At 41.9% G+C, this 24874-nt stretch overlaps 2 protein-coding genes across 5 annotated transcripts; both read left to right on the top strand.

The window, feature by feature from the left end:
• Positions 1–88: 88 nt before the first annotated feature.
• On the top strand, positions 89–13861 carry LOC116616920 (membrane metallo-endopeptidase-like 1). Of its 3 annotated transcripts, XM_048725749.1 has the most exons (17): positions 89–1800; positions 2084–2116; positions 2484–2600; positions 2812–2889; positions 3659–3792; positions 4821–5016; positions 6172–6270; positions 6599–6676; positions 7109–7215; positions 7865–7923; positions 8205–8259; positions 8333–8400; positions 9651–9793; positions 10197–10262; positions 11742–11837; positions 12234–12310; positions 13347–13861. In XM_048725749.1, the coding sequence occupies exons 1-17, from the start codon at positions 1078–1080 to the stop codon at positions 13444–13446; spliced, it is 2229 nt and encodes a 742-aa protein (XP_048581706.1). In that variant the 5' UTR covers positions 89–1077; the 3' UTR covers positions 13447–13861. The 3 variants fall into 3 exon arrangements, 2 of the variants coding, with proteins under 2 accessions (XP_048581706.1, XP_048581707.1); XR_007307433.1 differs by lacking the exon at positions 13347–13861 and having other exon boundaries at positions 10201–10262; XM_048725750.1 differs by lacking the exons at positions 12234–12310; positions 13347–13861 and having other exon boundaries at positions 10201–10262; positions 11742–11905.
• Positions 13862–14308: 447 nt separating this feature from the next.
• On the top strand, positions 14309–24322 carry LOC5497916. Of its 2 annotated transcripts, XR_007307432.1 has the most exons (3): positions 14309–17083; positions 17589–21524; positions 22510–24322. XR_007307432.1 is itself a non-coding variant. In XM_001619645.3 (2 exons), the coding sequence occupies exons 1-2, from the start codon at positions 21165–21167 to the stop codon at positions 23152–23154; spliced, it is 1005 nt and encodes a 334-aa protein (XP_001619695.3). In that variant the 5' UTR covers positions 20003–21164; the 3' UTR covers positions 23155–24322. The 2 variants fall into 2 exon arrangements, 1 of the variants encoding a protein (XP_001619695.3); XM_001619645.3 differs by lacking the exon at positions 14309–17083 and having other exon boundaries at positions 20003–21524.
• Positions 24323–24874: the final 552 nt, after the last annotated feature.

The raw sequence follows: 24874 nt of genomic DNA, 5'->3' as shown, positions 1-24874 counted from the left end.
CAAATACCATTTTTTTCCACTTTTATTCTTTCGTTGTTTTGTTTGTTAGTTTTGTTCTTTTTTTATAAGCACTACTGCAGTATGTAGCGACACGCCTTCCTTTTGGTCAATTTACTATGTGATTTACACGCCTTCCTTTTGGTCAATTTACTATGTGATTTACACGCCTTCCTTTTGGTCAATTTACTATAAGATTTACACGCCTTCCTTTTGTTCAATTTACCTAATATTTACTTTGGTGTCCCTTTCTTTCGGCCCCTTTGGAAAAGCTTGGATCCGCCCTTGCTTTTGTCAATTCACTATAAAATTGTAATAACCATCTTATAACTTCGTTTTACTCAGTTGATTCGCCACAAGCCCCAATGTGGCCTTCTTGTATACTATCCAATTTAACCACCACTTTTGTAACCATGTTTTTTGAGGTCTCAAAAATGATAACCAAACGTTTAACCATGATAACCAACCGAGTCCAAGGTGAATGCCATACGTTTCCGTGAGACCTTCCTAATCGTCTACTATGGGCTTTATATTCTAAGAGTGAATCTAACCAGTAATCGCCCCTGAATTTGTTCTTTTCTAGTCGGAGTGGATAAATCGGTTTCGATAATTGCCACCGTCTTTGCCGCAAGATAACACAATCGACGCACTGCCTCTCTGATGGTGAAACCGATAGTGATAGTGAACCATCTTGCCTCTTTCAGACTCCTTGCAGACTCATGTGTTGAGCTAAATGAACAGTGTTTAGTAATTTATTAAAAAAGAAAGGTGTTTCGCCTTTTTAATAGTATCTCATCACTGTGCCTGGTCGTTGATCAAGCCCGGGGATTTGGAGTCTAGGCTTTTACATATACGGCTGATGATCTTGCGGTTCGCCTTGGCCGCCCGGGTATTGCATGTTCCGTATGGTTGAATAGGTTAATAGAAACATACAGGATTACCATATGTTTGCATGAGTTGTCTTCATGTCTGAATGAGTCAGGAGCGCGATTAATTACATAAGTCTGCTACGCTTAAAGGCGAAGAAATAACTTAAGCATAATATAAAAGCGCACGGAGTTCTTGGAGAAAATTGATACCATGGATCGGCAGGACATGAGTCTAACTGGTTCGTACACCTTTAACGAGCTGCAGGACGAGATGGAGAATGGCCATGCGACTAGTAACTCCTTACAGCCTCTACGATACCCTACGAGAACTAAAACAAGACATCCGAGACGGACGAACATTCTTTTAGTTGTCATGCTCGTGTTGGTAGTCGTTATCGTAGTCCTCGCTGTTCTGTACGGCTTGGAAGTAAGTAAAAGCAAGCGAGCTATCTCGGATGACAGGAATGCATGTTACACGCCAAAATGTTTAAGTATCGCATCCGTCATTCTTGCAAATATGAACCTCACGCGAGATCCGTGCGAAGAGTTTGCGAAGTACACTTGCGAGTTGTGGGATAAGAATTATCCCGAGAATTATATCACCGACCCCCTCATCCGCAACAATTTCAACAAACTGCGTGCTCTGATGGAAGACAGAAGCGACGTGTTACCACCGAACGACCCCCGCGCTATTGTGAAACAATACTATCAGTCATGTATCGACGAAAAAACTGTACAAGAAAACTATATCAAGGACTTGACAAGTTTTCAGGCCGTGGCTGGTGATTGGCCGGTGTTAGGTGGATGGAATGAGACCAAATGGAACTGGATGGATGCCGTTATTAAGTTACAAAGATTCTCCTTGGAGTTTTCATTTCTCATGAAGATGGAATTAATAGTAGACCCACAAGACCCTAGCGGTCATACCTTTCGGGTAAGGAACCATCTTATACTAATAACACAGTTACAGAATAACGTGCATCGTCTAAGATAGTTGTGTTTTTTTTCTAATGCCGTTAAGACGATAATCGTTCTGTACACTAAAAGATCGTTGGCAGATTAATGTCTCCACGCGATTGACTAATCGCCCGTTAATAAAGATGCACTCATTATAAAAACCTACCCAAGCATGGAAAGACTGCTATTATAGCCTTTGTGACATACACAAAGAATTTAATGAGGCTAATTTTGTCTGATGTACGGGCTCTATTTCACAGATTACTCCGCCTGAGATCTCAGACGATATTAAGGTATTTCTTATACACTAGTGTGGACATTCCATTATGCCTTCACCTTTTTCAGTTGTAACAGCAAAAGGGTCTGTGTCAGGCGCCATCTTGTCATCCTAGCAAAACATCAGGCCGGGCCGAAAGCATCCATTTCCATCGTCTAATTTGAGAAAGCTGTTGCGATATTTTCGATTGATATTGGCAAATAAGAAAAAGAAACTTTTAGATGTATATATTCTACAAAGAATGTGTTTACGTTCAGGCTTTATTCGTGTAAAGACAGGTACGCCCCTGACTGGGCAATGCTTTTCCTCCCCCTCATCATCCTGTAGTAATTATCATATTATTTTGCCCTCCCATGATGCTCCGCATGCTCGTGTTTGCTCAGACTAAAGAGGCCAAGTTGCGCGAGCTGATGGACTGGTGCGAGCTGATTGGAGCCCGTGGTGCGCATGTGCGAACAGACATGCAAAAAGTGATGGAATTTGAAAAACACGTGGAACAGGTGAGAAATGACGACATCTCACCTTACGGGATCCCGCAGACAGTAACATCCCCCAGTGATAGTAACAATTCTTAGACAGCAGGGGCGGTCACTGAGGGTCACCGTCCACCCTTGTGTTTTTCCATGTGGATGGTTCCGTCTTCTCGAATAGTCTCCCACCTTCATTATATTTTTCGTCCAACTCTTGCAACTAGAGTTTTGGTTGCCGTAGATTATACCGGAATTCAGGGATATATACAAGAACTGGTACAACTCTCATAGCGTGGCGTCTTTAGAGGCACAGTCGGGGGTAAGTACGTATCACCACAGAGACCTGTTTCATCCTATAGACCGCTATACACCGCTTGGATACTGTTAAGGAGAATTTCAAATAACGCGCAAAGTTTAGCACTTTGACTCGATAACACCTATTTCAATTAAGGTTACACCCGCGAATCAAAGTATCGTAACCCGCAGTGGTTCATGGGTAACGTATAGATGGCTGAATCCTGGTCCCTGGTCTCGTTAAGAGCTACATAAACTAGATTGCTTTCTAAACTTGTGTTTGTTTTTATTTACGCTTATTTTTTTTATTTATTTGATAGCAATGAATTATGCGGGTTACCACACATAGATTCTCCGAGTGCAACCTGATTTTAATAGGTGCCGTATTTCCGTTTCGGAAATTTTTTTTCCTGTAAATATTCATGTGAATTATATTATTTATATTGTTGCACGGCTTCATGCTGCATTTTTATACACAAATAACTGCATATATAATAAGTGCATATATAATAATACATGCATATAAAATAGGTGCATATATAATAGATGCATATATAAGTGCATATATAATAGATGCATATATAATAAGTGCATAATGATGAATGTTTATATAATAGGTGCTAATAATAATAGCATATACAATGATTGCATATATAATAATAAGTGCATATATGGTAGGTGCACATATGATAATTGTATATATAACAGATGCATATATAATGAGTACATATATAACAGGTGCATATTTTTCACATCTCTGCGTTTTTTGTGACTAATATCTCTATCAATTATAGTTTCCCTGGTCAGAATATTTGACAAAGCTTGTCTCGATAACGGGAAAGCCACTGGCGAAGGATAGGAATCTGGTGGTAACCTCAATTCCTTACTTCGCAAGTCTCACCAAGCTCATCAACACGACGGAAAAAAGGTGAGCCTTCGTATCAATCAGAAAGCGAGAGAAATCATCCGGCGCAAGGATTTTAAGGAATGTCGATCACCCACTCCTTTGTTATTTTTTATCATTGAAAATACAAGGTTTATTTGCAAGGAAACAAAATAACAATCTACGAATGAAGTCTGATATGTTATTGACAATATTTGATTGAAAATATCTCAGTTACCTGCTTGAATAAGCCGATGGAAATGGATGCTTTGTGTGACTCAGCATTCAGCGGGAGCATAAAATGGCGGCGTGATTGGCCTTCTTCAAGGAGGGTGGGAGGGGGGGTCATTGCATTTTTCGTGGATGTCCTCACACGTCTTCATATTTTTAAGCAAAAGTTCTGAAAATAGGGAAGGGGTAGGCCTAGATACATAACTCCCGAAAAACGGTCTAAAAATCCTTCCGGAGTTTCTCCAAAAAATGTCTAAATATCCCGATTTCTCCCCTAAAAATCTCGAATTTTCTTTTTTTTTTCTTTCATAAATATGCCATTCCTCCCTTAATTATAAGAAATATATCTTTATGTTTTTTTTATTGTGTATGTATAACTGCGCATTTCAGCATTATTCGCATCGAAAGAAATAACTTTTCACGATTTACACATGTTTTACAAACTAAACTAACTTCTAAATACTGACTCCTCCTACCAGTGAAGCAAACAAGCCAACAAGGCATTCTGGAACCGAATATGGCCAAAGCCGCTGACCGGTATTTTTTGTATGACAGTAACTAAAAGCCAATCTATTGACGATCGGTTTACTTGAAAGAATCACATTTCTACCGAAAATCGGCAGTATTTGGTAGGAATTTTACCTAAAACCCTATATAATTTTCTTAAAATCCTCAAATTTTCTTAAAATCTTTAGATTTTCGTAAAATCCCGTTTGAATCCGGAATTATGTATCTAGGCCAAGGAAGGGGGACCCTAGTTCCGCCAATGCCAAAACCCTTGTCAAAACCTTTTTTTAAAAATGTTGCAAACTTGAGAGGAACTAAACAACTCTGTTTTGCAGGACTTTAGCCAACTACCTATTGATTGCAACAATCCAGACACTAAAGCCGCTCTTCTCAACCTCCCTGGGGGGCAAAAAAGTCACCATGCCACGCTGGGAACGCTGTTTAACGGTGATCAATGAGCGCTACGGGCTAAAGATGGCCATGGGATACCTGTGGGTCCAGAAGGAGTTTGACAAGCAGGACATCCCTGTGGTGAGTTAATAATATTCCATGTGGGAGGGGTCATATCTATCAAACCTTAATAAGCTATTTTAGATTTCAGCACAAAAAGTCACACAAAGAATTCAATTCTACGGACTAGTTCAAGCGAATATCTGAGATATTTTTAGTGAAATATCTTTAAAAAAGACTTCAATCGTTTTGCAAATGGGCCGTTGTATTTACGAATCTAAATAATAACATTTCTAAGCTAAGCAAGAGAAAAAGGAGAAAAAGCCTAGAAAAGACTTTTAAGTGTCTGCATTATTCCATTTGTTTTACCGTCTCTATCGACGATGCTAATAATCCATTTGAGAGGGTCCCGATAAAAAGTGTTTTTTTTTTTACTACGTGTGTAGGGAGTACAAATTCTCCCAGAACCATAACACAACAAGTTTTCAATGATAAAATGTTAAAGAAGGTACTAGTGTCAGTTAAAGATACTTCCCTTGTAACTTACACTCCCCCTTGTCCTCGAATTCCTATGAAGTGCCAGAAGTGCAAGGCGAGGCGTTATTTGGGAAGGCGCTTATTCAGGCGAGGCGTTATTTGGGAAGGCGCTTATTCGGGGGAGGCGCTTATTCAGGCAAGGCGTTATTTGGAAAAGCGCTTATTCGGGGAAGGCGCTTATTCAGGCGAGGCGTTATTGTGGAAGGCGCTTATTCGGGGAAGGCGCTTATTCAGGCAAGGCGTTATTTGGAAAAGCGCTTATTCGGGTAAGGCGCTTATTCAGGCGAGGCGTTTTTTTGGGAAGGCGCTTATTCGGGGAAGGCGCTTATTCAGGCGAGGCGTTATTTGGGAAAGCGCTTATTCGGGGTAGGCGCATATTCATATTTTCCTCTTAGACGAGGCGCATATAAGAGCAATCACGGTATGTTATTATTCTCTTCTCTCCCCACTAGGCGCTTATTCGGGGAAGGCGCTTATTCAGGCAAGGCGTTATTTGGAAAAGCGCTTATTCGGGGAAGGCGCTTATTCAGGCGAGGCGTTTTTTTGGGAAGGCGCTTATTCGGGGAAGGCGCTTATTCAGGCGAGGCGTTATTTGGGAAAGCGCTTATTCGGGGTAGGCGCATATTCATATTTTCCTCTTAGACGAGGCGCATATAAGAGCAATCACGGTATGTTATTATTCTCTTCTCTCCCCACTAGCTAAACGAGATGTGGGGGGACATCAAAGACGCGTTTCGTCAGCGTCTGGACGACCTTCATTGGTTGGACGAGGAGACAAAGCAACATGTGCGTGACAAGGTAAAACAGACAAAGCAACGTGTGCGTGACAAGGTAAAACTGGCAAAGCAACGTGTGCGTGACAAGGTAAAATAGACTACACGTTCTGTCATGTTCAGAATTCATGATCATGTTCCGAGATGCAGTTGTCCCGTCATTGTCTGTCCTAACAGAGTTTGCTTGTGAGCTTGTCTGTGTAAGAGTCCGTATGTACAGGAAGGGAGTGCCTCTACGTACGACTTTGTTTGTGTGAAATAGTATCTGTCTGATTTTGTCCGTGTGTCGGGTTGTTATGTACAGTATATGTATTAGTTCGTATATGTACAAATTGGTCCGTGGTATATTGTAGGTAGACATCATGAAGGGCAAGATTGGTTATCCTGAAGTCTGTAACAACCTGACGTTACTAAAGACGTATATCAAAGGGGTAGGTGAATTGGCATCGTAACGCAATACAATTAATTAATGGTAACGCAATGAAAGTGATAATGGTAATGGAAATGATAACCCAATGAAAGTGATGTCACGGTAACGCAATGAAAGAAATGTCATGTTAACGCAATGGAAGTAATTCTCCTGGTAACGCAATGAAATGGTTATCATGGTAACGCGATGGAAGTGATGCCACGGTAATAAAAGAAAAGCAATTTAACGGTAATGCAATAGGGGAAATGTCATGGTGACCCAATAAAAGAAGCGTCATGGTAACGCTATGAAAGTTTTATCATGGTAACGCAATTGTAGTGATTTGATATTAGTTCAATGTCATGTCATGTCGTTGGTAATATCGGTAAAGTAAAGTCGACATTGCCATACCATACTTATATCTCTATTGAATAACCTTCCTCCTCTACGACAGATGCCTCTGGGTGATCCCGATCATCTCCTTCTCATGGATATCAACGTCACCAGCTGGGGAAGCTCCGTGGTCGTGAAGAAGTTCATGTTGTCTGCCGTCACCGATGAGTACGTAGTGACTGATAGCCGTTTAAGAAAAAAGACTGGAGGGGAAGAAATCTCCTTCTTGCCAAGCCTAGGTCGTTTCTTTTGTTTGATAAGGCGTTTGCTTTATCCATATGTGATTTGTGACGCTATGCCCCATGTGCCCTATTTTGGTTTTCTATGTGAGATAGCTGAAAAAGAATTTAAAGAGCTAGACGTCAAAGGCAAATTTGATACATTTCCATCGTTCTCCACCAAAGTACGACATGTAACTTCTAAGTTTCACGTTCTGTCATACTTCGTGACACGGATATCGGTCACTTTTAATGTTCGATCTTACGTATCTAATGGGAGGGGACGGATCACTTGAAAAGTGATGGGGGAGGGGGATATGAAAGAGTTTTTTTTTCGGACATCACATTAAAAAATATTTTTCCACTTGGTGGCTGAAAAAATAAATCTAGGATCGAGAACTATATATAATCACTACTATCGTCCACACCTACACCTACATTTACATATACATTTAGTTTCACTGAGAAAAAAAATATATATTGCTTTTGCCCCCCTCCTCACTTTTCTTGTGGTCTTTAATCAGACAATCTTTGGGAAAGCTATCGGTTGGTTCACACACGCTACTTGTCAGGTGACTGACAACCCTTGTCTGTTTTAGATGGGTTTCTGCCCCATATAATGTCAATGCCTACTACCGAATGACTCGCAACGAGATCAGTAAGTACAATCGCCCAAGGCTTTGAATACGTTGCCTTAAAACAATCTCTTTTTTGAACATGACGATAACATTTTTATGTAAATAGGCTATTCCAGCTATAAGCTTGGCCGCACTTAAGAATAGAAACCTACCTCAACTACCGTCATGCAGCGCGCACTTTAAAGCTTGCACCAAACGAAGTGCGCGCTGCATGACGGTAGTTGAGATTAGATTCCATGTCGAGGGCGCTTGCTTGCTTATAGCTGGAATGACTTATTCATATTACACTTTTCTTTTCCAGACGTTCTTGGTGGAATGCTTCAGCCGCCATTTTTCTACGGCAGAAAGGCCCCAATGTATGTTTTAACGCGACAGTACAATATCTATTATAACTTGTCTAACCTTACTTCATCTCATCTTCTGTTAAAGAGCAGTGAATTTTGGAGGCATCGGCTCGGTCCTTGCACATGAACTCATCCATGGCTTTGACACATGGGGTGAGTGAAATATGCACATGAACTCATCCATGGTTTTGACACATGGGGTAAGTGAAATATGCACATAAACTCACCCATGGCTTTGACACATGAGTGAAATATGCACATTTAGGTGTCACCCCTACCTCCTCATCCCATCTGACCCTCAAAATTTCCCTATGTCCCTGTTGTGCCATTTGCAACACCCCTACCTCCTCATCCCATCTGACCCTCAAAATCTCCCTATGACCCTTTTGTGCTACTTGCCACGCCCCTACCTCCTCATCCCATCTGACCCTCAAATGCTACATCTTATTCTTCCCCCCTCCCTCCCTCCCTCCCTCCCTCCCTCCCTCCCTCCCTCCCTCCCTCCCTCCCTCCCTTCCCCCCTCCCTTCCCCCCTCCCTCCCTCCCCCCCTCCCTCCCTCCCTCCCTCCCTCCCTCCCTCCCTCCCTCCCTCCCTCCCTCCCTCCCTCCCTCCCTCCCTCCCTCCCTCCCTCCCTCCCTCCCTCCCTCCCTCCCTCCCTCCCTCCCTCCCTCCCTCCCTCCCTCCCTCCCTCCCTCCCTCCCTCCCTCCCTCCCTCCCTCCCTCCCTCCCTCCCTCCCTCCCTCCCTCCCTCCCTCCCTCCCTCCCTCCCTCCCTCCCTCCCTCCCTCCCTCCCTCCCTCCCTCCCTCCCTCCCTCCCTCCCTCCCTCCCTCCCTCCCTCCCTCCCTCCCTCCCTCCCTCCCTCCCTCCCTCCCTCCCTCCCTCCCTCCCTCCCTCCCTCCCTCCCTCCCTCCCTCCCTCCCTCCCTCCCTCCCTCCCTCCCTCCCTCCCTCCCTCCCTCCCTCCCTCCCTCCCTCCCTCCCTCCCTCCCTCCCTCCCTCCCTCCCTCCCTCCCTCCCTCCCTCCCTCCCTCCCTCCCTCCCTCCCTCCCTCCCTCCCTCCCTCCCTCCCTCCCTCCCTTTACTCTTGGAGATCTCCAGGTATCTCTTCATTTTGTCTCCTTTCTCCCCTAAACAATCCTTTTCCCTATACACCGTTTCACCCCCACCATTTCCTATTCTTGATGGTCACAAGTGCCCCCTCTCATTCGGGATAAAATTTTAGAACAAAATGTATGCGTGCTGAGAACTACTTATGCCATTACTTTTCTATATTGGTCGCTCCTTCCTTTGACAAATCCTGGGTTTCCCATAAGAAACTTTGGGGGACAATGCCCCTTTATGCTCCTCTAACAGCGTGTATACTTGTGCTAAGAGTATGTCTTTGGTGCTTATCTTAAAATAGGTCGCAAGTTTGACAAGCATGGCGTGATGGGCCGGAAATGGTTTAGTGATTCCACAGTCCAGCAATTCAATGCCAGATCGCAGTGTATGGTGGATCAGTATAGCGCTATCTCCGTCCTTTTTCCCGATAATACTTCTCTCAGCGTGAGTGAATCTTAGAATTACCAGGGATACGGGGTAAAAAGGGGTATTAGCGTAGGAGAAGGGGTGGGGTGAGGACTAATAGAAAGATATGGGCGACAATTACATTAAGTTGCGCCATTTTATCAAGTAAAGCATTTGCCCCGCCTCTAATCTCCAAGCCACTAGCATCCTCACTATTCCTGTTATGGAGTGGAATAATTGAGTAGAGGGAGAAAGAAACCACAGAACAGGAACAAAATTTTCCCTGTAGATATGCCCTGTAAAATCTTGTTTCGTTACTTTTATAGTCGATTATCCATCTACTAGTGCGTAATAGCATGCTTATTGCATTTTTATGACATTTGTATCGTCTTCGCCTGAAAAGGTTTCTCTCTAATTAATGTTGCCATTATTTGTTTTGCAGATAGATGGTAACTTCACACTTTCAGAAAACATCGCTGACAATGCTGCGCTTATTCTCGCATACAAGGTAGGTGGGGCGTGGAAAATAGAACTCACAGAAGATACTACTTGAAACCACTTGAACTCTGAAGCAAAACATAATTCTGCTTGATTTTTATAATCTACACAGTTAGAATTATAAGAAAAATGTCATAAAAATGCAATAAGCATGCTGTTATGCAAATATTCCTTACAAAATATGCAATATGAGAATAATGAACAATTTAAAAAGGGATCATAATCGGTCAGTATATCTTTTTTTAGAAGATCAGAGAAGAATGTTCAAGTGTTTCATATGGTCAAGGGAAACGACAATTCGAGTTAGCGGGGTGGACGGTTATCCGCATTTTGAGTATGAGTTCAAGTTGATGGGTAATTAGAGTTATCCGAATTAGAGTTGATGGGTAATTCGAGTTATCCAAGTTAGAGTTGATGGTCAAATTGAGTTATCCGAGTTCAAGTTGATGGTTAATTCGAGTTATCCGAGTTCAAGTTGATGGCTAATTCGAGTTATCCGAGTTGGAGTTGATGGTCAATTCGAGTTATCCGAGTTGTAGTTGATGGTCAATTCGAGTTATCCGAGTTGGAGTTGATGGTCAATTTGAGTTATCCGAGTTGGAGTTGATGGGTAATTCGAGTTATCCGAATTGGAGTTGATGGGTAATTCGAGTTTTCCGAGTTTGAGTTGATGGTCAATTCGAGTTATCCGAGTTGGAGTTGGAGTTGATGGTTAATTCGAGTTATCCGAGTTCAAGTTGATGGGTAATTCGAGTTTTTCGGTTTGGAGTTGATGGGTAATTCGAGTTATCCGAGTTCAAGTTGATGGGTAATTCGAGTTATCCGAGTTGGAGTTGATGGTCAATTCGAGTTATCCGAGTTGGAGTTGATGGTCAATTCGGGTTATCCGAGTTGGAGTTGATGGTCAATTTGAGTTATCCGAGTTGGAGTTGATGGGTAATTCGAGTTATCCGAATTGGTGTTGATGGGTAATTCGAGTTATCCGAGTTGGAGTTGATGGTCAATTCGAGTTATCCGAGTTGGAGTTGATGGTCAATTCGAGTTATCCGAGTTGAAGTTGATGGTCAATTCGAGTTATCCGAATTGGTGTTGATGGGTAATTCGAGTTATCCGAATTGGTGTTGATGGGTAATTCGAGTTTTCCGAGTTTGAGTTGACGGGTAATTCGAGTAATTCGAGTTCGAGTTGATGTGTAATTCTAGTTATCCGAGTTCGAGTTGATAGGTAATTCGCGTTATCCGCGTTGGAGATGATGGTCAATTCGAGTTATCCGAGTTGGAGTTGATGGGTAATTCGAGTTATCCGAATTGGAGTTGATGAACAATTCGAGTTTTCCGAGTTTGAGTTGATGGGTAATTCGCGTATCAGAGTTGGAGTTGATGGGTAATTCGCGTTATCCGAGTTCGAGTTGATGGGTAATTTGAGTTATCCGAGTTCGAATCAGTCCACTCCTTTCGACACTCTGACATTCTGTTCCAAATAAACACAGGGTTATCAAAACTGGGTGAAGAGACACGGCGAAGAGGGCTTGTTACCAGGCCTTGGGCTCTCTAACGAGCAGCTGTACTTTGTGTCGAATGGCCAGGTGAGTCACGTGACAGGTCCATGGCCAGGTAAGTCACGTGATAGGTCCATGGCCAGGCGAGTCACGTGACAGGTGCGCAGCAGGTCTAAATATTTTTTTAAAATATATAAGGAAATGACCAGTAGGGGCGTGGCTGTGCCCATTATGCCCCCTCCCGGTCTTTCGAGGCATGCTACGGCACTGCGTGACAATGCTAAGGTCGTCACACATTCCTCCATTCCTCCTACCATTCCATTCCTCCACGACATTACACCTTTAGCTTATCATTAACGGGAAAAGGTCATTCATTTATGCAAAAAAGTTCATCAACATCACAAGATAACGGTTTGTCATGTAGTTTTTGCTGGGTTTTTTTGTTGGATTGTATTGCTAATGTTGATATACTGGTCTCTCTAGTTGTTTTGCTTCAGTTCGTCACCGGCTAATATCCGTAACCGAATGAATCATGATAGCCACAGCCTCCCTCCTTACCGGTAAGCATTTCACTCCGCAAACTCCACCTCCACCCTTACAACAAACATTCCCCTCCCTATCGGTAGGCGTGTGACTCCGCACCCGCACCCCTCCCACCCTTATAATCAACATTCCCCTCCCTACCGGTGGGCGTGTGACTCCGCACCCCTCCACCTTTACAATCAACATTCCCCTCCCTATCGGTGGGCGTGTAACTCCGCACCCGCACCCCTCCACCCTTACGATCAACATTCCCCTACCTACCGGTGGGCGTGTGACTCCGTACCCGCACCCCTCCACCCTTACAATCAACATTCCCCTCCCTATCGGTGGGCTTGTGACTCCGCACCCCTCCACCCTTACAATCAACATTCCACTCCCTATCGGTGGGCGTGTGACTCCGCACCCCTCCCCCCTTACAATCAACATTCCCCTCCCCATCAGTGGGCGTGTGACTCCGCACCCGCAAGCCTCCACCCTTACAACAAACATTCCCCTCCCTATCGGTGGGCGTGTGACTCCGCATCCCTCCATCACCCACCACACCCTTATAACCGATGCTGTCGGTCACACTACCACCGCATGACTCCCTTACTTTGTAAGCTTCCCATATTCGAAACTCCCCTCCCCACCGACAGGCTCTTCAATATTCCCCCATATACGACGCTCCCTCCCCATATTCGACACTAGTCATAAATATGGGCGGGGATGATCGTCGCAATATCAATTTTAACCCTAAGGAATAGCACTCTGGATTTGGTCAACATAGATTCTTACCCCTAAAAGATAGCGCATTAGATGTGGTCGAAGCAATTTGTAACCCTAAGTTTTCCTAAATTGCGGTCCTTAAGACGCCACCATCGAGTACATCTCTTTTCTGACTACATTCACGTCCAGTTGTCAGATTAAGATGATCCACGTGATGATCCCCTTATGGGATAGTAGAAGCGGAAAAAAAATTAACACCCGATAAGGGATAGCAGTTAATAGAATTTCATACCCTAAGAGGTAGGAAAATCAAACCCGTCAACTTTTTCGCACTTGTTTTTTTCGCAGATCAACTGTTACCGCCTCCAATTTTGAGACATTTTCAAGACTGTTCCAGTGCCAACGAGGAGCCAAAATGAACCCTTCACAGCGGTGCACCCTGTGGTGACCAAACTAGCGAAAGAAAGATGTCAGTAGATCATACTAGCCTTACTTGTTTAGCTTACCCTGGGCCATTCAAAAGTGTCGCGAGTATACAAAAAGCCTTTGGGTGAAAAGGTAACCGTTTGAATCTTTAACTGTTTATGGAAACACCGACCGTGTCTTTTTAGTCGTCTAATGTACATATAGTACCGTAAGGGGTTGAGTTGGACAATTCTGAAGTGTATTTATAGATTTTTGTGGAACTAGATTCAGCCCACTAATGTTTTTGTTACAAATTGTTACAGTTTTGATGATTTTAAAGCACATTTCAATTCCCCTTCTTTAGCTTGATTTTATTGTCCCAAAATCGTGACATCGGGAAAATAAAGTGACCTTACCAAAACAGCGAAATCGCGAAAAATAAAGTGTCGCGAAATATCGCCATCGCAAAATTTTGAAGTCGCGAAAATTAAGTGCAATAAGGTAGTTGTCTTCTGCAGTGCGACGCGTCTAATCCTTGGAAAGCTCTTCATTTTAGCGCGAGGTATCCTTCGCTGAACAATCCTTTTTAATGCACCTCTCAACATTGGCATGGCTTTTACAGACCAAGCTAGACTCGGCCATTTAAAGCGAAGCGCCGCGTGAGCGGAGCCCCATACCTTAGAAAAAGTGGTATACAAAACAAATAAGGTAACAAATATTGATAACCCATTGACTTGAGTTTTCGTGACGCGATGTCCATCCGTCCGTCCCTTAAAAGCAACGTATGACAACCAAACTTGGCGGGTGTCATGTTTGTGTCAAGGGAGGTGCAAAACTGTGGTCACGTGATTGGTGACGTCATCGATAACGTCACTAGAAGCGAAATATGCTGACGTCATCAAAATAAAAACATCATATCTCGTGAAAGAAACATTGTATAACAACCAAACTTGGTAGGTGTCATGTTGGTGTCAAGGGGGGTGCTTCGATACGGTCACGTGATTTTGATGTCATCGATGACAACACTAAAAGCACAACTATACCGATTTCATTTAGAACAAAAATATCCATATCTCATAAAAGAAACATCATACAATAACCAATCTTAGTATGTGTCATGAAGGTGTCAAGGGGGTGTACCAATATAGTCACGTGATTGCGACGTCACTAAAGCAACAATATTTTGACGTCATCAAAATAAAAAGAATATATATTTCATTAAAGCACCATCGTATGACAACAAAACTCGGTAGGTATGATGTATGTTTCAAATGGGGTGCAATAAGACGTCATCGATGACGCCAATAAAGTAAAACTACCCTTACGCCAAAACATCGTATGACAACTAAACTCGTTATATGCCATGTAGATGTCAAGAGTGGGGCGTAAGGGGGTATAACAAGTTGGTCGCGTGATCTGTGAAATCTTTGACGTCAGTTACGATACATGGATTCCCGAATGCAACCTTTGGAGCATGTGATAGGTTTCTTTCGAAAATCCAGTCAAGAATTCAGCAAAAAAGTGTTTGTCTGAAAATAATAGTGAACGACTATGATAATTTTATCGTTATTAATAAGTGTATTTCACAGAGAAAAAAACTTTTGTGCACTTGTAGTGCACTCCTTTTCATCAAACAACAGCGTGAGACAAAACACTCCTTTTGAAAAATTATACAAACCGAGTCAAGATGGGCGTGACGAAAAACATCATCAAATATCTTTAAATAAAGCCCATTTTGCATCTAAAAGGCGGAAAAATTCTCTGAGTACTTAGAAAGTAATAGCAAAATATAAAATGCGACTTTTTTTTAAATTGATGCGACTTTTTGTAAAGTGTCATGTCATTTGCGACTAGCTGATGAAGGCTTGCGAGAACATTTTGATTTGGTTTTAGAATTCAAATATCTTTAGGGGACCTTTAAGTTATGATAAGGTCACAGTGTACATGGCGACGAAATTATCACACTACTTTAGTAACAGGCTAACCGACCGAGGCCGAAGGCCGAGGTTATTATTTTCAAGGCCGAGGTCACGGTATTTCACGATACGGAGTGTTTTAAAGCCAGAAACTTGTTATTAAGGCTAAAAATCGAGAAAATGAGAGACAGCCGTGCAGCTAGTTTTTTTCCTCCTTTACCGGAAGCCGTGCAAGTAGACACAGCGGATGAAAAAATTGCCATAAACAATGAAAACAATTAAACAGCACTCATTATGGCTCATTTTGGTTGTAACAGCAAATTTACCATAATATGAAACATATTTCTAGTTTTCCTGTATTCTATTACGGTTCCAGCTCCACTGTGACTTTCTTCTCTTTGCTAGCCTATGTCGTCTAACCCCAAAGATAGCATTTGGTTAAATACACGATAGAACTAGACTTCTACCAATTTAATATCCTGTTATACATCCAGATATTCCATATGGCCCTCTCATTTGGCACCAAAATATGTTTGTTTAAACAATGTAATAGCATGAATGGTCTTGTTGTTTACTTTGTGTTTACAAGTGAAATAATAAACAATGGAGACCATTATATTGTTCATAATAATGAATAACTTTGGTTTACAGCCTTTTATGGGGTCCCCTCCCCAGCCGGGAAAGCTTGTGTTACTTACATAAATTGCCCAAATCAGTGTTAACATTGCTTTAATAATTAAATGTTTTTTAATAGTAGAAAAAAATTATTTTTTTGTTATACATGTCACAGCACAGTGACTAAAACAAATTGCAATTCCTCATACAGTATGCATATGAATTTCTTAAATATCCCAGTCAACCCTGCGCGCAGGGTCTAGTTTGTTTCGAAATGGCGGCTTTTTAGCGGCGAACTGTCACATTTTGGCAAATGCTAAGAAAACTATCGCAAAGCTAAAGTTCTAACAAATCTGTCATCAAACAGTATGGTTTTAATGCCGTACAGTTAGTCAAAACAGCGATTGAAGTAATTACTTGCGTAATTACGCAAGACGTACGGCTCACAGATCGAGGGATAAATAGGAAGCTCAAAATACAGACAATACACCACGAATAAAAAAAATTCAAAATTAATCTAAAAATGATTAAAATGACTAAGAAAATAAGGCTGAGTTTACTAGAAATGTTGTCTTCTTTCATGGGTGCGTACGGGCTGGCACAGTTGTTCGCAATAAGCTAATTGTAGTTTCCCTGCAATATCCTGTACACGCTCTGCAAGAAAGGCGAAGGTGATTGGTTGTCAGCGGCGGTCTAAAAACTAATAAAATGCAGTCAGTCTCATTTAAGATGAGACACGACACTTAAATATCTTACGACAGCTAGATGTGTGCCGATTTCCGTGCAAGAATGGTAGTTCTTACTTTGTTTCGATTCTTAAGCCTCTTTCTCTTTCTCTTTCTCTCGCTGATGGTGCAGGGAAACACCAAGCAAGACATGCACCAAGTTTACCGTAACAGCATTCCCTCACTTGCCTACCCCGACAAGAAGCTCAAGGGCTCCGCTATCAAGGCCGTGCCATCTCCGAGCCTCGTCTCGTGTGCCCAGGAGTGTCTGAAGCTCTTCCCGCGCTGCAAGTCGTACAATTATATCACCACTTCTATGATTTGCGAGTTGAACAGCATCGGAGTGTCGGGATCATTGATCGAACAACTCGAGCAAATGGAGCCCGCCTCGAAGACAGTGTTTACTCAAGTACTGGACCAAGCGGTAAGCAGAAAGTGAACGCCTAGTTACATTGTAGTTACGAAAGCAGAAGAATTCCCTTTACTGATAAAAATGACACGGGACAGATATGTGGGTCTGAGGCTGAAGTCATGAGACTTTAAGTTAAAAATCAGGGCTCCATTAAAAACTTATTTTTCGAAAAAAGGCAGTTTTTCTTTTAAAGACAGTTTTTTTGAAAATCACATGATTCGTACTAAGGTCGCGATTTCCAAATTTGGAAAGGGATTAACAAAATACTTCCAAACAAATACAAAATTTATTAACGATTATAGCCTAGATAAATTTCCTTCCGTATTATGAAATAAAATGTCAATCCAGAGAAAAAAAATTCCTATATTGCAAGATACTTCGAAATAAGACCCCCAAAACACACTTCAAATCTGATTCAGACTTTTAAAATGTCCACCGTCACCTCGTTTAATGAGTCTATAAGGAACGCAAGTTTTGGAAATCTTAAAAAGAAAAAATGTCCACCTGTCCATTTCAGATGCTGTTCAAGCAATGTAGCGACCACTTCAAGTACGGCGTGACGCAAAACGGCCTTTACTACCTACAAGATACTCATCACAACTGGTACTCAGTCTACTGCGACTTCACATCAGAGGCCGGGAAGGCCTGGACACTGGTTTTATCTTTTAGCTACGCAAACCGCGTTAAACCCGAGTTCTCCTCAATCCCCTTCTTCAATGACTCCACCTTCTCAGAAGATAGCCCTAACTGGGAGGCGTACAGACTTTCTAAACCAAGAATGGAGTCGCTACAAAATGCGTCAACATACTGGCGAGTCACCTGTGACTTCGCCTCCAATGCAATCGATTATACAGATTATTTAAGAGCAAGAATAAGCGAGCTCGATTTGCTGACATTCCAGGGTCTAAATAAGTGCGGTAAAGTTGAGTACATCAATGTAATGGGCCATAACTGCACAGGGTGCACAGTGCCATTCTTCCAGGAGAATTGGATGATGCTTCATCATGACAGCTCACTTAATTCCAAATGCGAATTTCTTCCAACTAATGGTAGTGTGGAAAGTCAAGACAACTTTGGATTATATCAGTATGCAAACCCAAATTTTCGGTGCACTGCATCTTATGAGGCGACGACCAATTACTGGTTTGGAACGAAGATATAAAGAAATTGGCCGCACCTTCATCCATTGAGGATGAGAAAATTGATGCGTGTGTCCTAAAAGACGTATAAATAACACAACGACGACAACGACGACGTCCAGCTTTCTTTTTTTTTTTTCGTGATTCAACTGCAAAGTTTCTAAGCAATGTGCAAATAAATGGCAAACCTCGCGTACAAGTAATAGCACTTCAGCATATTACATTTTTATTAATCACATTTTACTTTGTTTCTTTTTGTGCTTTCTTTGTACATCACTCTTTGTTTTGTGGGATGCGTTGAGCTACGAGTGCACACATTATTTTTCTGCCAAGGGCAGCAAAGTGGTCATCCTCTTTGATTATAAAATGTGGTAGTCCTATGCTACCTTACGTCTGCGCTAAAACAATTGACCAGTAAGGTAAGCTGGTTACAAGCTTTGCTGTAACTTGTATCCATGGCAACCATGCCGTTATGTGTAACGTCATCTTCGTCCATGGTAACTACATGTTATCTAAGCATTAATGACAAGAAGCAGGCAAGCAATAGCAGGATGTGGTCGCACAGTGTCCGGCTAGAGCCACCTTTTGTCCGGCGGCTGTTGATAGAGGGCGTGGTACTGAAAGGGGGGGTCCGGAGTCCGTTCAATAACGTTGTGTCCGATTCCGGTTTTTTGCAAGCGACCTTTGCCTCAGGCTTGTTACGAGCGATAGCCGGGCACGCCACTTGGGTGTTAGGGGACTGGAACGAGTTACATAAAAGAGGACGGTATTAAACGTATTATCGATAAAGCAGGAAAAACATCAATTTATAGAGGCGAAGCGCTTATACAAATAAAGGTGCTACATCAGAGATACATAAAATGTTCGTTCTGGTTACTCTCGTCAATCTCGTCTATCATTCAAACGGAATTACATTTTGGCGGTTTTTGATTGGTCAAGAGCCCTGTGAGGGTGGCGTGATTGGAAACCATTTTAGTGTTGTCCAATTAAAACGCTCAAATATTTTAAATGACGTACGCAAGAAAACTGGAGACAGCCGTGCAGCTAGTTTTTTCCCTCCTTTACCGGAAGCCGTGCAAGTAGACACAGCGAATGAAAAAATTGCCATAAACAATAAAAACAGTTTAACAGTACTCATTATGGCTCATTTTGGTTGTAACGGCAAATTTACCATAATATGAAACATATTTCAAGTTTGCCTGTATTCTATAACGGTTACAGCTCCACTATGACTTTCTTTTCTTGGCTAGCCTATGCCGTCTACCCCCAATGAGATATCATTTGGTTAAATACACGATAGAACTAGACTTCTACCAATTTAATATCCTGTTATACATCCAGGTATTACATATGGCCCTCTCATTTGGCACCAAAATATGTTTGTTTAAACAATGTAATAGCATGAATGGTCTTGTTGTTTACTTTGTGTTTACAAGTGAAATAATAAACAATGGAGACCATTATATTGTTCATAATAATGAATAACTTTGGTTTACAGCCTTTTATGGGGTCCCCTTCCCCGCCGGGAAAGCTTGTGTTACTTACATAAATTGCCCAAATCAGTGTTAACATTGCTTTAATAATTAAATGTTTTTTAATAGTAGAAAAAAAAATAATTTTTTGTTATACATGTCACAGCACAGTGACTAAAACAAATTGCAATTCCTCATACAGTATGCATATGAATTTCTCAAATATCCCAGTCAACCCTGCGCGCAGGGTCTAGTTTGTTTTGAAATGGCGGCTTTTTACCGGCGAACTGTCACATTTTGGCAAATGCTAAGAAAACTATCGCAAAGCTAAAGTTATAACAAATCTGTCATCAAACAGTATGGTTTTAATGTCGTACAGTTAGTCAAAACAGCGACTGAAGTAATTACTTGCGTAATTACGCAAGACGTACGGCTCACAGATCGAGGGATAAATAGGAAGCTCAAAATACAGACAATAAACCACGAATAAATAATTTCAAAATTAATCTAAAAATAATTAAAATGACTAAGAAAATAAGGCTGAGTTTACTAGAAATGTTGTCTTATTTCATGGGTGCGTACGGGCTGGCACAGTTGTTCGCAATAAGCTAATTAATGTCGCTTTACGCGTGAAAAGGAAATGCCCGCTTTGCAACGCAATGAATACACTAGGCACGACTATGGCAGAATATGGGGGGAGACAGACCGATCGAAAGCGAGTTAGCGTGACGTGACGACTAGCGCGTGACGTAGCAACTGTAGTGTAAGCATATGACCTTCAGGCCTCATTCATCTCCCCTATACTCCGCGTGAAGGATCGGACGAGAGTATTGGCTGGTCCACAAACGCACAAGCACACCTTATAGCAAACAAACCCCGCTTGGGGAAGTCGTCAGACAGAACTAACCGCAGACTCTCGGAGATACTCCCCGGTTTATTTTAATAATAAAGCAATGACTAAGTTAATACTTGTTTACAGTTGATCGCCAAGCTAACACTGCCTGTACACACAAAGAAACCTGTCAGTAAAAGGGAGGGAGGGTGGGCAAATGTTTCTTTACAGTACCCGTAGCTTATGAAGCGAAAGAGCGAATGACTTTACTTTAGGTGTGGCGCTTTATATAGGTAGATAGCGACCAATAAGAATTTTAAGAACGTGTATAGTAAGGTATCTCACGTGAAACATATTGAGTAATACCTGTGCTATCGTAGCATGATACGTGTACTCGTACGATATAATTTATGAGTGACCTTTGAGCCTGGCTCCGGCTCCATTAACTGAAATTACCGTCTCTAGTGGTGACGGTAATTTTGGATTGTAGTTTTCCCTGCAATATCCTGTACACGCTCTGCAAGGAAGGCGAAGGTGATTGGTTGTCAGCGGCGGTCTAAAAACTAATAAAAGGCAGTCAGTCTCATTTAAGATGAGACACGACACAAAATATCTTACGACTGCTAGATGTGTGCCGATTTCCTGCAAGAATGGTAGTTCTTACTTTGTTTCGATTCTTAAGCCTCTTTCTCTTTCTCTTTCTCTCGCTGATGGTGCAGGGAAACACCAAGCAAGACATGCACCAAGTTTACCGTAACAGCATTCCCTCACTTGCCTACCCCGACAAAGAGCTCAAGGGCTCCGCTATCAAGGCCGTGCCATCTCCGAGCCTCGTCTCGTGTGCCCAGGAGTGTCTGAAGCTCTTCCCGCGCTGCAAGTCGTACAATTATATCACCACTTCTATGATTTGCGAGTTGAATAGCATCGGAGTGTCGGGATCATTGATCGAACAACTCGAGCAAATGGAGCCCGCCTCGAAGACAGTGTTTACTCAAGTACTGGACCAAACGGTAAGCACAAAGTCACCGTTCCTTAAAACGCAGATTTTAATTGAAAAAGAACAGAAAGAACAGCTAAATGTTCAGTTTACAATTAACGCCTTTTTAACTTTAAGCGAAAAATTTAGATTTCCTGTGGAAAGTTAAATGCACGCCCTTGACGGAGATGAATTTCACCACAAAAGTATCTTTCTGAAACAATTTAGAAGTCAAAGTAAGCTTCAAGTAGATATTAGTAATATGCAAAATAAGATAAACAAGCGAAAGAAATGATTTCTTTATCAAGTATTATAAATAAGCATTACACAATATTTTATGCACGTATATGTATACGCACATTTTTCTGGCCCCGACATTATTTAAACCTTACAATGATTAAATCAACATTTTTTGTAGACTAAAAACTCAGTTTTTCATTCTTTTACCGCGCTTTTCTTGAAACGTGAAAAAAATATTTTGCGATCTTGAAAATTTTATGGACAGATATTTCAGAAATTATAGGAAAAAGTGACTCATTAGAGAGAGATCACCAAATTGTACAACTACTTGGTGATATACCTGACTTCTTGATTAATTATGTGCATTTAAGATTCGTTTTTGAAACATGATGCAATGTAAATTGTGATGTATTGAGATTAAAAAACATGATATCCCCCTAGTTTTGCTTATTCACTTATGACTTTTCATTTCGTCATTCTCGATTTCCAAATTTGGAAAGGGTTTAACAAAATACTTCCAAACAAATACTAAATTTATTAACGATTATAGCCTAGAAAAATTTTCTTCCGTATTATGAAATAAAATGTCAATCCAGAAAAAAATAATATAATCCCTATATTGCAAGATACCTCAATATTCGAAATATAAGATCCCTAAAACACACTTAAAATCTGATACAGACTTTTAAAATGTCCACCGTCACCTCAATTAATGAGTCTATAAGGAACGCAAGTTTTGGAAATCTTAAAAAGAAAAATTGTCCACCTGACCATTTCAGATGCTGTTCAAGCAATGTAGCGACCACTTCAAGTACGGCGTGACGCAAAACGGCCTTTACTACCTACAAGATACTCATCACAACTGGTACCCAGTCTACTGCGACTTCACATCAGAGGCCGGGAAGGCCTGGACACTGGTTTTATCTTTCAGCTATGCAAACCACGCTATGCCCGAGTTCTTCTCAATTCCCTTCTTAGATGATGGCTCTCTCTCAGAAGATAGCCCTAACTGGGAGGCGTACAGACTTTCCAAACCCAGAATGGAATGGCTTCAACAAGTGTCCACCCACTGGAGAGTGACTTGTGACTTTGAAGTGAAAACCATCGATTACCGGGATTATTTAAGAGCGAGAATGAGCGAGATGGATTTGCTTACATTCTACGGTTCACCAAAGTGTGGTAAAGTTGAGTACATCAACGTAATGGGTCATAACTGTACTGAATGCACAGCATTATTCGTCCAGTCGAGTTCGGCGATATTTCATCATGACAGCACAAAAAGTTTCTCCTGCACTTTTCCTCCAACTGCTGGAAGCGTAAGCAGTCAAGACAACTTTGGCTTGTATGAGTACGCAAACTCGAATTTTCGCTGCTCGTCTACCAGTCAGGCAACGACAAACTACTGGTTTGGAGCGGAGATCTAAACAATCAAAAACCAACTCTTTGCTGTATAATAGAGAAACGATGCGGAAAAAAATTGTAGATGCCTCGCCATCCTGAGGCCCGAGACAAGCTGTCTTGCATCACATATTCCCCAAATAATAGCTGACCATTGCGTTTGTCAATACTGCAAGGGGTTCCCGAGTCCCTTACAAGACCAGCAGTTGGGTTGGCGCGTCTTTAACAGATCCGGCGGGGTTTCAAAGAATTTGTAGGTAGATCACGAGGTAATGGGAGGGAAAGTTATTATCTCGGCAAAGCATCAACATAGCGATACGAACAATTACAATAAAAAATGTTAGAGCTTTAGTATAAACACTACCCTGGAGAAGTCTTTGGCAGAGTCGAATTCCAGTTTTAGGTGTATTGTATTCATTCTTCTGGTTCACGAACACGACTATTTGGGCTTTTTGTATTTATTAGCTAATCATTCTGTTTATATATGTCGCGTAAAAACCAGCCTGTAGGGCTGCTGCCTACCTACGCTGTATTTAAGCTGAGATGGCTAGCAGTCATTCATCAGCACTTACCGATTTACACTTGACAGTAGAATCTGACAATACCCGCCGTCCAGCACGACCAGGTAGACATTGGTATCCGCCACAGTTACCATGATGTAGCTTCCACAGCGAAGTCTCCCTTCCACTTTACCACTGAGAGAGTAAACAGTTAATTCAGTACGTACACTAGAGGCGCACTCAGTACGTACACTGAGAGGCGCTAGTGATACAATGTTAAAAATGTTATGTGCACGTACATGGGAGGCTGGGGTACGCAGTGTGCACGGATTGTGGATACGGACTGTTTGGATGATATGAAGCACACCCTTATGTTGCATTTAGATCCAAAGTGGAAAGCCTTACAATAATCATTAAACAAAAAGATACATATAAGCACGTAACTCATGGGTTTCTGCTGATCATTCAGAGTTAATTTTCATGTCCGATAAAACGTAGAATAGTGTAGATTGCTAAGACTTTGAATAGAGATTTATTAAGAGAATGGGATGAGAGTCGACTCTGATTGCGGGCGCACCCTTTCACAAGTGCAGGACAAGACTCACAAACAAGACGACTCACACCCTGGTACGACATCAGCTATTTTGTAGTTTATATTTAACTATTTGAGTAAATAAAAAATGGGGGTAACCGACTTAGTTTTTCTGTCAAAGCGATTTTAACTAAAAAAACACGCGCCTTTTGCTGTGTTTTCTTGTACAACTGTGGCGCGCGCGCGCACTTAATACCGGAAAATTCGAACAAACAGCGCGCGCCACTATGCGCAGAAGGGGTGCGCAGTGCAATTCAAGGGAATTACCTTAGACGCCACCATCGAGTACATCTCTTTTCTGAATACATTCACGTCCAGTTGTCAGATTAAGATTATCCACATGATGATCCCCTTATGGGATAGCAGAAGCGGAAAAAATCTTGACACCCGATAAGGGAAAACAGTTAATAGAATTTCATACCCTAAAAGGTAGGAAAATCAAACCCGTCAACTTAATGGATTCTTTTCCGCACTTGTTTTTTTTTCGCAGATCAACGGTTACCGCCTCCAATTTTGAGACATTTTCAAGACTGTTCCAGTGCCCACGAGGAGCCAAAATGAACCCTTCACAGTTTGTTCACCCTGTGATGACCAAACTAGGCGACCAGATTATTAGGGTGTGGTGACCAAGGCGGCCAAGCCTAGTGGTCTAGA

This window comes from Nematostella vectensis, chromosome 3 (genome assembly GCF_932526225.1).
Source record: "Nematostella vectensis chromosome 3, jaNemVect1.1, whole genome shotgun sequence".
NCBI classification, from domain to species: Eukaryota; Metazoa; Cnidaria; class Anthozoa; order Actiniaria; family Edwardsiidae; genus Nematostella; species Nematostella vectensis.
This window is presented reverse-complemented; position numbering and strand designations above follow the sequence as displayed.

What these genes read in the sequence shown, in the direction of transcription:
- LOC5497916 (XM_001619645.3), top strand. Translation starts at nt 21,165, where the DNA reads ATGGTAGTTCTTACTTTGTTTCGATTCTTAAGCCTCTTTCTCTTTCTC. An exon ending in CTCAAGTACTGGACCAAACG is followed by an intron (nt 21,525 to 22,509) that starts GTAAGCACAAAG and finishes TGACCATTTCAG; the next exon opens with ATGCTGTTCAAGCAATGTAG.
- LOC116616920 (XM_048725749.1), top strand. Translation starts at nt 1,078, where the DNA reads ATGGATCGGCAGGACATGAGTCTAACTGGTTCGTACACCTTTAACGAG. An exon ending in CTAGCGGTCATACCTTTCGG is followed by an intron (nt 1,801 to 2,083) that starts GTAAGGAACCAT and finishes TCTATTTCACAG; the next exon opens with ATTACTCCGCCTGAGATCTC. An exon ending in CACAGCCTCCCTCCTTACCG is followed by an intron (nt 12,311 to 13,346) that starts GTAAGCATTTCA and finishes TTTTTTTCGCAG; the next exon opens with ATCAACTGTTACCGCCTCCA.